Source organism: Larimichthys crocea, chromosome III (assembly GCF_000972845.2).
Source record: "Larimichthys crocea isolate SSNF chromosome III, L_crocea_2.0, whole genome shotgun sequence".
Lineage (NCBI taxonomy): Eukaryota > Metazoa > Chordata > Actinopteri > Sciaenidae > Larimichthys > Larimichthys crocea.
This window is the reverse complement of record NC_040013.1, coordinates 43,149,122-43,162,994: the sequence shown is the minus strand read 5'-3', so window position 1 is coordinate 43,162,994 and position 13,873 is coordinate 43,149,122. Positions and strand designations below refer to the sequence as shown.

The 13,873-nt window shown below is 43.7% G+C and overlaps 2 protein-coding genes across 2 annotated transcripts; both read right to left on the bottom strand.

The window, feature by feature from the left end:
- Positions 1-376: 376 nt before the first annotated feature.
- Positions 377-2,379, bottom strand: calhm3 (calcium homeostasis modulator 3). The gene is made up of 4 exons (XM_010751671.1): positions 2,093-2,379; positions 1,218-1,345; positions 1,009-1,136; positions 377-823 (listed from the first exon to the last, which is right to left on the bottom strand). The coding sequence occupies exons 1-4, from the start codon at positions 2,377-2,379 to the stop codon at positions 377-379; spliced, it is 990 nt and encodes a 329-aa protein (XP_010749973.1).
- A 1,622-nt stretch (positions 2,380-4,001) lies between these two features.
- On the bottom strand, positions 4,002-12,530 carry hells (helicase, lymphoid specific). Its single transcript, XM_010751668.3, has 23 exons — positions 12,197-12,530; positions 11,681-11,778; positions 11,363-11,481; positions 10,970-11,092; positions 10,821-10,862; positions 10,714-10,741; positions 10,535-10,593; positions 10,408-10,449; positions 10,058-10,285; positions 9,781-9,963; positions 9,474-9,617; positions 8,408-8,604; positions 8,127-8,220; positions 7,791-7,952; positions 7,416-7,558; positions 7,056-7,200; positions 6,801-6,884; positions 6,471-6,590; positions 6,153-6,269; positions 5,879-6,038; positions 5,639-5,735; positions 5,468-5,544; positions 4,002-4,491 (listed from the first exon to the last, which is right to left on the bottom strand). Exons 1-23 carry the CDS (start codon positions 12,202-12,204, stop codon positions 4,403-4,405), a joined length of 2,559 nt encoding a protein of 852 aa, XP_010749970.1. The 5' UTR covers positions 12,205-12,530; the 3' UTR covers positions 4,002-4,402.
- Between the last annotated feature and the right edge of the window lie 1,343 nt (positions 12,531-13,873).

Below are 13,873 nucleotides of genomic sequence, written 5' to 3'. Positions count from 1 at the left end.
GTTGTCTTATTATTGTTGTTTTGTGGACACTAGGAAGACTAGCGGCCACTTTTGTGGAAGCTAACGGGAACAGATAAAGAGATCACTCCCGTCTGACCCTCTTTGGACAGAGACGGGGTTACCATCTCTGCCAGTATACAAGCATCACATGACTGAAAGGTCACAATAACATCCTGTGATGACACCTACGTCAGCTCCATTTGCTAAATGAAGATTGTGAGACACAGTTGAAAGCTCTGAATCAGTAAGTGGACCTTTGAGTTGATCAGTCTGACTTTGGGAAAACACAGAGATAACCTACATCTTAACATGTTGCTATAGCTTAATGTTGGTGACTGATTATCATGACATGATTCATTCCACTTCTAAGCATGTCCTAGACATCAGAGTATAACGTCTTCCCACTATGGTCCTCCCAGGTAACACACGGCCTGGGTCTGTGGGCTATCCTGGTGACGTCCAGTTCAGGTTTACTATAGTACCACTTATTGAGCAGCTGGTCCACCTGCTCCTGCTTTGCTATCCCATGAAGTCTCTCTTCTTCATCCTCCCAGTCCGCTTTGGAGCTTGCCACGAATAGTGGGTGGGGTAGACGGAGCACGGCGTCCTCCCTAATGTCCTCAAAGAACTGCACCACACATTTCCGGGCGAAATCACGAGCATGCAGGACGCAGGTTTCGTCAAAGAGCTTCTGCTCCACGTCAAGGTAGTTGCTCCAGTAGCGCGTCTGCAGGAAGGTGGCATGGTCGTCGAAACAGGGCTTGATGAGGCGTCCCATCGCTCCCAGTACAATGAGGAAGAGGAGGATGGACCAGCCGACTGCCTACACAGGGCGGGGAAAATTAGCCACACAAAGCCAACAAAAGTGATCAGTCGTATGGTGCGGGGACTGTGACGAGCCCACAGACGTCACCAATTGTTCCTGATACTCACATGTGCAGGGTGTGTGACCAGTGTGTGTGTGTGTGTGTGTGTGTGTGTGTGTGCGCTGATGTTGTAACAGCTTACTTGTGAATAGCAGCGAACATAACGAGAGACTGCTTTGCGGAAAGAGCTGTTCGTGAAGATAATGTCCTCCTTGCAGGGCACTTTGGCCATGATTTTGATCACATCCAGACCTGTATTGTTGGGAAGGCCTGAGAAAATACACAATGCATCAAAGAGACTAAAAATGTCATATGTAACAGTATGGAGTGTAGTACTGTGTTCGCAGATACCTGTGAAGAGCGCAGGGTCTACGCTCACACTGAAGGCACATATGAAGATCTTTCCATCCAGTAAAGTGACCAGGATCCACACCATTGGGGCCAGCAGGGCCCTTTGGAGCATGGCTGAGAACAAGTACCTGCAGGAAGACGAGACCAGTTTTTATGCTCACTCTTTCTCTGTTTTCACCCTCAAATATCACTTTTAATGTCACTAATATCACTTTTAGCATGTCGCAGTCTCGTGCTATAAAACACAGTGTCAACACACATGTAGAAAAATGACATTCACAAATACATTTGAGTAACTTTGCTAAATTTGGCTTATGTCTGTGACACATCCACCGAGTACTTCTACCATATATCTAATAATGTCAAATAGAATTATGTATCAGCTAATACGAATAAGCACTTATTGTTTGGCACTTATGAAAAACATGTAAATAGCTGTGTAACAGAGACTTGATTATATTTTTGTTCGTCACAGCTTTGAAGACAAAGTACACTTCCAAATTTGTGTGCATGAGAAAATTAATAAAATCTTGAGATTTGGGACCTGATGACTGCTGAGGATGTCGTGACTACAGTGCACAAATATTCAAATAGCCTAGACTGTGTACCAACTTCTTGCTTGTACCATACACTATTGAATTTATATAGTTACTAACATATTAAAATGTTTAGGTAATAAGCAGTAATATGTACAGGAGTCCATGTACTTTATTATCATTGTACTAATATTTTTAATGTACTATTCAGTCAAATGCGACATAAGAAGTGTCTGTGACACATGAAAGTTAGATCATATTATGTCCAAAAGAACTTTTCTTCTCCATATGCCTTTATGAAACAGCCTTAGACAATCGAGAAGGAAATCTTTGACTCACTTAACCACAGCAGGGTTTTTGGATCTGTTCCCAATGGGTCTCATCCACTCATCCATCATGACGCCTGTGTGCCGGTTAACCAGGACCCCCAGAAAGAACAGAATGATTGGCGGGACTATCATCACTCCCAGAGAGTACAGTTTGTTGTACTGCGGAAGGCACGGGCAGTTAAAGTCAAAGCTCGTGTAGAGTTTGACACTGACCAAGGCCAAGATGATACAGATTCCATTAGAGATGGATTCAGAGTTGGACTGGAAGTACTGCAGGACTAACTTCAGGCGCTCCATGTCTTAAATATACTGCAGGTAATGTTCAAGGTGGAAACAGAAACAGCGAGGTGATCCAACTGCTGCAGATTTCTAATTTGAGGAAACAAAAAATAAATAAATAAAGATATGCTTTTAAGAAAATGTGTACATGAAGTCAGATTATTCAACTTTAACCACAGACAGTTACCTTACCTCACAATATGAACCAATCCTTTCTGATGTCTTTGTCTCAGTGAACAACCTGAGCTTTGGTGGGAAGATATCAGGTACAGAGTGAATCCTGCAGGGATCCAGGGAGTCTGAGAATGCATGAATACACCTGAGCAGGTGACAGAGCTGTGTGGCCACACCCTGCCTCGCATCAAAGGGCTGACCGATAGAAAAGCAGCTCCTGGTTTGAATGTAGTGTGTCGTGACGGAGCCTGAAACTTCAAAGCTTACTAGACTGTACAGTAGATCAGCCAGCAAGTTTCTTTTTTCAAATTCCATAATAAAGGATGATCCTTTGTGTTCAAGATCATATAGACTGTAAACAAGAGTTTAGATTTGAAGATTTTACTAACTTGTGTGCCTACAACCCATCTGATCACCTGTCAGTGGTCTGATATAATATTGACTAGTGGTACATGGGCCCCTAATAGTCCATGATGTCATTGCAGGTAGTCTGTGGAATATACTTTAATTGTACAGACAGAATCACAAACACACAGGAACTGTAAAATCTAAACGACAAGTTGCTATGAATGCACATTCATCCTCCCCAGAGGATGGAGCATTTTAACCCTCAGTGTGTGGACAGATTACTGCACAGGACTACCAGGCTAGCCAGAGGGAAACAACATTTCCTGTAAGAAAAAACTGCCACTGACACAAAATACTAATGACCGCAAAAAGACAAACCCCCACAGACACAAAATGTGGAAGTGCTGTGTCAATATTAGTATCTGATAAGATATGTTTGCCTCTGAATTCAAACATGAAGAAGAAAAATACAATGTAGTCATTAGGTTTATGCTCTTCCAGGTTATAACTGGCTTTTATATATAGTTTTGAGTGAGAATGTGCCACACATTGAGATCAATTTGCTGCTCCGTAGTCCATGTTAGGACACACAGACACACCTATTTGCCATTGGTTGAGGCTGTGAGCTTGCTGGCCAGACTAATTGGCTCTGAAGCTGCTTTGCTGCTCAGGTGTTGTCACCCTTTTGAAATATGTTAATTATGTTGAGGTTGTGACAAAGACAAAGACAAAGCTCAGTTATGAGTCAGTTAAACTCTGAAGAACATTTTAGAAACTGCCTCTTTTATCTGCATCAGGAACCAAAGTGCACTGACAAAGGCCTCCGGAACTTAGCGTGGGATTACGAGGACAAAGAAGAGACTTTTTACTCAACAATTATCAAATGATAGTTTATTTATATATAACAGGAAAGAACATATGCGTTACCTGCATGAAAGTGCTTTAATTACAACATGTTATACAGAAGTATAGTTCTATTTTGAATGGCCAGATAATCAGAACTAGACCAATGTGACTATAGCTTTGTTTGCTGAACAGATGCATAGACCATGTGCGTGTTAACAGTCACAGGACAGTCAGGTGAAGGCAGATGACCTCACAAAAGTCATGTGTTGTGGTTTCACTGGAACGTTCTAGTGCCCAATGATCATATTAATGTCACTGCGAGGAAGAGCATGAACTCATTGTTTTCTCTTCTTTTGGCTGGACATTTTTATGATTGGACAAAGTCTGGACGGCCTTTCAAAAGACCAAAGTACATTAAAATCTTAATGGGGGACAATAGTTAAGCACAGACTATGTTCAACACAAAAACAGTACAATGAAAAGCTTATTAAAACAGCTATGAAGGCAGTTAAGAAAGTAAAAAGACAAAAATTCACTATTCAAAGTCTACAAACAGCAGTTTCAGAGTTTTCTTTAAGCTTTAAAACTACTACACAGGACGGCAGCGGTGAGCCGTCCATGTGCAGCAGAGGGAATGTGGTCACAAGTTCAAATCAGACGATTTCAAGCTCTCTCAGGTCAGTGTGATCTCCGACGACTGTTCAGCGTCAATCACTCTGAAGACTCCCACCTTCTCTTTCTTCTTGCTTGCCTTTTCTTTGTCTGAAAATATAAAAACACTTCACTTCAGCTCACTAGTTAAACAGATGAAGACCAGAGCCAGATATGCATGTTCAGTCCACACTAATGACCAAAACAAAAGTCTAACAAAAGTTGAACCAGCGGGCACAGATGTGACACATTCTGTGGAGCTAATCACGACTGTTCTAGTCAGTGTTTCAAACCCCACCGGGCCTGCCACAGCCTGGTTCAGGATCGTCCCAGAAGCGGGTCTCCACTCAGCTCCACCGAGAATTCACAGATCGAGCTAACAGAAGGTCAATTTTTAAACTTAAACTTTTAAAACAAAAACACTCCGTGCAAACTAACGATTGTAAAAACAGCCAAAGGGAAACAACCTACATCATACATAATATTTATGAATAGTAGAAGTTCATAAACCACGGATAAAATGACAGGCGGGTGTGAAGCTGTGTGGAGAATAATCCATAACCATGTCACAGCTGTGACTTGACTTGAGTAACTGCCCTCCTTGGAAACTATGGCAGCACATACATAAGTCATTCCTCTACAGTTCAGTATTGAGGTGTCAGCAGTAAATCTAATAATCAGTTTCCTCCAGAAACTGGCTTGTGTTTGACGTTGGAACCAGGGTCTGTATTTAGTTCCTGACTGGCTCCGGGGGCACTTCTTTCGGTCTCAGGACTAGTTGTGTCAAAAGTCAGTGTAGTGCGAGTGCCCAGATGGTGCTTGATAACGGTGTGGAGCGCTGGACAAGTCTCTTGCTCAGTGAAAGGAGAGGGATCACCAATATTGTGGTCCCTCGTCCTCCCCTTCTGCAATATACAAATGTAAGTTGTTCATATGTTTTTTGAATTACAAGCAAAGCATTAGTGCCAACATTTCAAAGAAGAAAAATTGACTGTCATTTATTGTAAATGCACGATGGCTGTACTCCATTGAATCGAAGCAACACTAGCACACTACGCCTGAAATGCAGTACACAGCGTCTCCTCACCCAGCAGGTCGCTGCGATCCAGCAGAACTTCCAGGTCCTTGTCGGTGATCACTTTCCCCTTCGATGCCTTCACTTCCCTGAGTGGGACAAAAGACAGGTTAGAACCTGTGTGTTACTCTCCACTCATGTGGACGAGTTCCTTCAGTATCATAGCAGAGGAGGACTTCTTACTTCTCAGTGCCTCTGGTTTTGAGCAAGTCCCTCAGCTCGTCCAGATCAATGCAGCTTTTACTTTGGTTCAGCTCTGCCTTCCCGCCTTTGAACTTATCTATGGAGCAGAGCCACAAAAGAAGAGTAATCATCCAAAGTCCACAGGTTGAACATATTTCAGAACAAACTGGCTTATGTTAAAGAACAAACTGATCTAATATCTGATGCTGCAGTGCATGGAGAGGGGGTGAGGCCACTCACTCTTGTGGATGACCATCTGCTCCAGCTTCCTCTTGGCTGATGCCCTCTCCAGGATCTTCTGGTCGATGGTGTTGGCTGTGACCAGGCGGTACACCACCACTGGTTTGGTTTGCCCGATGCGGTGACAGCGGTCCTGAGCCTGCAGGTCTGCCTGGGGGTTCTGTGCAGAGAAGGAAGTGTCACAACACATCGACCACACCACAGCACACGTCCCAGGAAACACTGCAAATGGCGACTCGGTCTTATCTGAAGTGATTTCTTTGTGTGCACCCACCCAGTCACTGTCGAAGATGATGACAGTGTCAGCGGCTGTCAGGTTGATCCCGAGTCCTCCTGCTCTGGTGCTCAGCAGGAACAGGAACACCTCTGGATCTTTGGAAAACTTTGTCATCTGGGGAGAGAAGAGACACTGGTGATGCAGCAGCATGGACATGTCATCGATCTAATTAATTAGGAAACTACAGAAACGCTCAAGTCCATCTAGGAAAGCAATTTTGTTGCTTGTCAGTGTCACGTCTCCAGTAATGAGCCAAGTGTCCCCACAGGAAGCTGCACCATAACAACAAACTAAAGCATTTCCATTAAAACTCACGTTCTCGTCTCTGTCAGCATATGACATGCTGCCGTCCAGTCGGCTGTACTGGAAGCCCCGCAGATAGCAGTAATCCATCAAAAGATCCAAGATGGAGGTCATCTGACTGAAGATCAGCACCTGAACCGCAACAACCAATCACAGATACAAGTCAGAACCATGCTGCTGTGGAATACTGTTTATTTCCAGTAAATATATTTATTGCTCATGTGCAGCCAGCGGCTGTCCCAATAAATCATTTCATTTAACCAAACAACTGGAGGACTTTATGAATCCTCCACTTTTGCTCATGAAGTGACGTGGTTCCATGTTTCTGGTGTGCAGTTTCACCTTATGTCCCCTTTTCTTCAGCGCAGGCAGCAGTCGGTCCAGTATCAGAAACTTCCCAGAGCACTGCACGAGCTGCTCATCAATCTGCAGGGAGGACAGCAGGACGTACAGAATGTGAAGACAGCTAAAAAACAGCTGTGCTTCTTTAATGTCACTTCTCATTTCCTTTAACATCAACATATTACAGCTGGAATAATACAAAGTCAAACAGCACCTGTAGCACCAACATGACTGTATCAAAGAAGCACAGGTCACCTTGAACTCCTGTGTGGCGGGGTCGAGGGGGTACTCCACCAGGTAGGGGTGGTTACAGCATCTCTTTAGCAGGACGAGAATGTTCTGCAGCTTCAGGTTGATCTGGGCATCCAGCGGGCTCTGGACATCCAGCACCGCAGGGGAGCTGGAGTAGATGAGAGGGGAGAAAGTGTAAGCAGATTCAAGTTGGACTCACAGCTGAACAGTCTTTGTATACATACACCAGATTCTCTATATATTTGTACATTTCATTAGTGTCTGACAGGCTGGACCAGACAAGAGGTCAAAGTCCTCTTTAAAACAGAGCAAACAAAGCAGCGCAATTACACTGAATGAGTTTAGTCTGCAGCTGTGACTGACCTCTGCGCCGCCTCCTTACGGACCCTCTCCAGATATTTCTCCAGGTCATATAGCGTGTCTCCGTCTGTTTCTTCGTAGTCCACAAGCCTTCGACTGGCACGCTTCGGCCTGCCACTCGCCGTCAGAGCTACAGGAGCCTCCGTCTACAGAAACCCAGAGAGTTTTTTACTTTACTGCCACATTTTGATGGAAGTCTGACAATAACCAGTTGGTAAATTAAAAGTGACTAAGAGTATTGTTAACATTTGTGATCATGTTCTCTTCAATATGTTCAGAGCTGCACTCTCAGCCAGCATCCACACTGACATGTGTGTAGACATTGACACTGTGGGGACCAGTCTAGTCACTACATTAGTGAATGCTACACGGTGTTACCTTCTCCTGGCCCAGCATCTTGGCGATGGTTTTGTTGACCACAGCGGAGTAGAAGGCCTCCTGTTTGGCTGTCAGGGGTGCATAAACAATGATCTCCTTCTTAGGAGGAACCTCCAGCGTCACATCTGACTTGAGCCTCCTCAGCAGGAACGGAGTCAGGATCTAGAACAGGAGACAACTTTAGAAGACCATGTACACCAACCCTAAGGAGGCCAACGCAAGTGCGTTACTGGCAGTTTAAAGAGAAAGCTCTATGAACATGAAATTGATGCAGTTAAGGTGTAAAGTGGGTGTAAGTGATTGTGCTGTGTGATGATGGTTTGGAGGAGCACTGACCTGGTGCAACATGCTCAGGATGTTCTGCTCGCGCTCAGCAGCCACCACATTCTCTGCCTCGCCGAGGGTGTCGATGTCAAACCACGACTCAAAGCTGCACAGCAAAGATGGAAGCAAGAGTTTAGACACAAGCAAAGAAGCTGACCAATAACAAGTCGGAAATGTCACATCTAACTGTACAAAGCAGTGTCATGCATCATCATAAGGCTAATAAGCTACTAATAAGCTGCAGGAGGCCTCTGACCCCTGCAGTGTGCCTTCAAAAACACATAGCTATGTACCTCTTGAGGTCATCAAACACCTCTGGCAGGAGGAAGTTCAGGAGGGACCAGAGCTCAGCCAAGTTGTTCTGCAGTGGCGTGCCCGTCAGCAGCAGCTTGTTGTCAGTGGGCATCATCTTCAGCTCCCGCACCAGCCGACAGTTGAGGTTTTTGATCCTGTGGCCCTCGTCCACTATCAGGTACTTCCACTGGAAGCGCTGGAGCAGAACACAGACATGGCTTCTGATACATAATTCATCACATCAGTACGATAAGCGTGAATGCAGGGCTCACATTGTTTTCCATCAATGACAGATGACATCACTGACAAATCTTAAGGTTGTCATTTTAACAAAATAACTGATGTTAGTTAAATATAGTTGGGGGAAATATATTTTAGCATAATCTTGACTAAAACAACCAGATTTCATGCAGGTCCACTTGAATATCTGCTATTCCTCAATCACATGCACATAGCACACTGCTTACTGCAGGACTATTGTGGCCATGCCCCCTACCTGCACAGGTGATTTCTGTACCTGGACCACACTTTAGAGCCCAGAGCACACAGAGACTATTGAAGACACACATTTGAGCTTGTGGACTACATAATATTGTTCAATAAAATAATTCAAACTAGATAAAGTTCTACTTACAAATAAATCTGTTGAAATGTTTTTTTAATTGTTTTATTTTGCATGTCTGCTTATGACAAAACTAAATGTTTAGAATTATATTTGGATATGATACACTTTGTTTAGATTACCCACAATTTACAGTTAGATCCCATACATTTCCAAAATTCTTAGTGCTTCCAATTTGGAATATTTTCAAAATTCCCAAGCTTATCTTTCCATGGAAAGTTTCCAGCAAATTACTGGAAACTTGCCACCCCTTTGCAATCCCAATTAAGTGGAAGATGAACAGTGGGACAGTGCACATGGTTGAGCTCCAAGAGTCCAAATACTGCATCATGTTTGGACACAGAAAGCTTCACCACATACTTGATAGAAATAAATGTCATCAACATCAACTTCATTGGAAACATTTCGGTCCCTGTTCATGTTGGGATGAGCAGAGGTCCTACCTGCAGTAATTTTCTGTCAATCATGGAGATCTCAAAGGAGGTGACAACCACAGGACACATGTTGAGGGTTCCCTGAGTTCTGCGGATCTGCTTCAGTAGCTTGGCCCGTTCTGGCTGGGGGCCATGGTAAAGCAGCACAGACACCTGGGACAAACAGATGACACCGCTCAGATGGCTTAGCTACAGCAGACCACTGCGGTGATCAGGCAGGCTCATTCACTATTGATACGATGATGCCTTTCCTAAATCTCTCATAATTGCATTCTTGTCTGGTGCTGAGGGTCACGTCAATAACATGTCCTCTTACCTCTGGTGTGAAGCGCTTGAATTCACTGATCCAGTTGGGCAGAGTGGAGAGAGGGGCCACCACTAGGAAGGGACCCATCACTTTCTTTTCTATCATCATGGCGATGTGAGCGATGCACTGGATGGTTTTTCCCAGTCCCATCTCATCGGCCAAGATCCCGTTAATGCCGTTCTCCCACAGCATCTGAAGCACAGAGGGAACACCACCGGCTTCTGGTTCACACTTAGCAACAACACCACTCAAAACATGGACAAATAATCACACAAGCCATACTGACCCTGAGCCATTCAATGCCTTCGATCTGGTACCACCTCATGACCCCTCCGGTGAAGAGCTGAGGTTGCTGGGTGGGGACCGGCTGGCCGTTCACCTTCCTCTCAGGATGCAGGAGATGCCTGGCATTGTCTCGCACCGTCTCAGACAGACGATTCTTGATGTCTTCGTTGGAGTCACTCATCTTCTCGATATCCTCGGCTTCTAGTTTCTTCTTGGCCGGTGCCTCGTCCTGATGTCAAATATTGGATACACACAATGAGCAATGCCTTCAGATCTATTCTACAGTGTCCAAACACCTTTTGGGATTATTCAAAGGTCAAGAGAAAACAGGTAAATAAAATGAACCATTACCGCTTCCTCCACTTTTGCTTTCTTAGCTTGCGACATTATTTCCTGGAAGACAAAAATCAAAACAAACATGAGCCAATCAGTAAATGACAAGTGTGCAAACACAGACAAAGTCTAACAAGAGGCTTACTTCTTTTGACATGACATCTGAGATTTTGTAGTCTTCATCCCTCCTCCTCTTCTTTTTATCTAGTTCAACAGGGAACAGAGTCAAACATTCTGCAACAGCTGATGGTTGACTTAAGTGGTCGGTAAATGTTTGGTAAGAGCTTTTAGTGTTAGATTTAGTATATCAAAACATCTACTCACCTTTATCAGGCTCTGCACCATTTGTGTTCTAAAAGAAAAATATACTCATGTGAATAAAGAGTATTTTAATGCCAAGCTGAAATGTTGTTTCAGTAAAACTCTCTCACCTTCTTCACCTTCTTTTCAAGTTTCTCCTTCCTGAGTTTCTCCTATAAACATTGACAGTAAAACATGTTGGTGTTAGCAGGGATTCAGCCTGCAGCTGCAGACACAGCACAGGTATTTACTGTTTCACTGTTGTGTGGCGTGTTCAGACCTCATTGTGTTGTTGCTCCATCTTAGTCAGCAGGAATTTAGAGTAGATGTTGCTCTTCTGAAGCAGATGCTGCAGTCTCTTGAAGCGCATGTCATGAGAATCCCTCTCCCATGATTCCCGGGCCTGTGTTGCAAAGTAATCACACATTATGACAGAGGCTGTGTTGGACAAGACTGGGGCTGGTATGATTGTCAATACTATAGTCAATAACATGCATTCAATGTCCAACTTTGAGGATTATGTTCTCCAACAAAGCCTCAGAGAAAATGAATGGATAAGCAAATGGTTAATTTAATCAGGAACCATTAAGTCACTGATGTGGAAGTATTGTGATTTGATGATTTAATACGCAGCTGTTGACATCATCCAGATACATTCTTAGGGGAAACACACCTTTTCCATCATCTCCTTTTCTATCCTCTCCCCTTCCTCCATCAGCTGCTTTTCTTCCTCCTCCATCTCCTTAGTAATGACCACTTCAGACTTCACGTTCTCAGATTTCACACTCACACCTTCAAAGGAACAACAGTGATAATCAAGCCAGATTGCAAGCTTAGGTTTTTCTTTCACCATTAAAAACAGCTTCATCTCTTTTCAGACTTGATCATCTTTCATTAGCAGTGACATTTCATGACAGTTCATTAATCAAACACTGATCAGCTCCTTTAAAGCCCCCCTGGGCCTCGCAGTGTGGGCTCCTTTGTGACTGACCCTTTGCAGCTTCGGTCTCCATGGCTGTGCCCAGCGGCTCCTCAGACTCATCTGGTTTGGGGCAGTGGGGGGACGCACTGCGAGCTTCTTCCTTCACACTGCCAGCAGGAGAAAGAACACAAATGAAGTCCAGAGGGTGAGCACTTCCTGCCTGCTGCTTCAGAGGAGCCAGGACTAACTCCATTCACAGTATTCACTTAAAGAAGACCAAGACCTACAGTCTATGACATGAGTCTTACAATGCACACGAACAAAGGCTTACAACACACTGAAGGACACAGATATATTTAACTGTGACAGCAGAATAAGTGTGCATAATGTTTCATTGTTTGCCCGCCACACCTTTACTGTAACAATGTGCAGAAGACCTCCATGTAGGAAGCTTCACATTATTACAGATCCTCACTGCTGCAGTCTATGACACAGCGGTAAATAAGTAAAGGTCAAGCGTTACTGTGATTGTTAATTGACACATTCTTTGTTGTCTCAGTGGAAAAGAAAATATAATGCACTTACCAGCTCATGGTTGCCAACAGTGAAACAGACGTTAGAGGTAATGTGGCTAACTTTATGTTTTTAAGGAAATAATACAAAATATATATTTTGCTAGACAAAACTGAAAAACTTGTCGCGAGCAAACGTTACAAATTTTTAAAAAAATATATAACGTTAACTCTTTGAAGTATCCGGCTAGTGGTTGTGAATGTCACGTGAGACCGGAGATATCGCAATAAAGCCCGAAAATATTGCTTTATCTAAAACTGTGTGAATGTGTATGTTTAAAGCGGCGCCAGCTCCACGTCAGTACTCTGCAGCGAGCACGGCGTGTGTCCGACACCACGGTGAAGACAGAGTATACACGGACTACATGTCCGGCCAACGCCTTTCAAAATAAGACGTCTTACTCGAATATTACACGCGAGTACTAGGTTGAGCTGTCGCGATTACCTTTTATTTTGAAGGCAAGGGCGGCCTTTTTGTAGATGAGAATTCGGCTCACTTGACGCAGTCAGGACTTTGGTTGGAGGTGTGGTATTTATTTCGCGCCAGTTTGGACAAAACCACCGCTTAAACAACAGGGGTGCCGTACATATACGGTGTAAACAGTCCAGTGTTTTAGACCCAAGTAGGAACGTCAGAATAAAGATAACAAACTTGAATCTCCCAAAAAATAAAGTAAAAAAATGTCAAAGAAAGGACAGAGCATTCCATGTACAGAGAAAAGATTTAACAACACAGTCTCACCCCTCTGAGTGGAAATATGTGCCACTCCTAATCTGATATTTCCCGCGAGTAGTGATGGGAAGTTCAGCTCTTTTCAAAGATTCGACTCTCCCTTCGAAGAGCCGGCTCTCAAATGGCTCTTCATTTAGTATTTAGCCTTCTATATTAGCCTAATTTCGCAATTGTGAACGATTTGTGCGCTATTAAGCAATTTTTCATTAACTGTAGCAAGATTGTTTTTGTCTCTGCTCTGACGGATATTTTCATTTTTACAAATTCTGCACTCACTTGCAGTCTCTAAAATCATTGAAATGCAGCCAGATGATGCTTCTTTTTTTTTTTAGTTATCACTTTTTCTTCTCTCTCAATTCTTTACTCCTCTACCACTACACCCACAGGCCCTGTCCTTCTTTCACATAATGGTATGAGCCTAGTCTGTCCTTGCTTGCAATTGGCTCCATGGTGTGTTCAGTGGTCCCTCGTTTATCACGGGGGATACGTTCTAAAAATAACCTGCAATAAACGAAATCCGCGAAGTGAGTTTTACAATTATTATACATGTTTTAAGGCCGTAAAACCCCTAACCACACACTTTTATACACCTTTTTACACGCATTTTGTACAGTACTCCCTTAGTTAATTAGGACGCAGAACACATGTAATAAAAAGCAAGCAAAATTACACACAAAAAAATCAGCGAAACAGCAAGTCCGCGGAAAGTGAACCGCGTCATAGCGAGGGACGACTGTACATCAAAATAACCTGCCTGTATGGATTCTGAGCAGGAGCAGCTTAAGATTTGGCTCTTCCCGACGGGAGTCGGTTCTTGTCGTTCACTTAAAAGAGCCGGCTCTTTGAACCGGCTCGTTCGCGAACGACACATCACTGCCTGCAAGTGCTCCATATGTGTATGTGTATAGGGTAATAAGGTCATGTTCCACACATTGTTATTTATTAACTGCAAAAGTT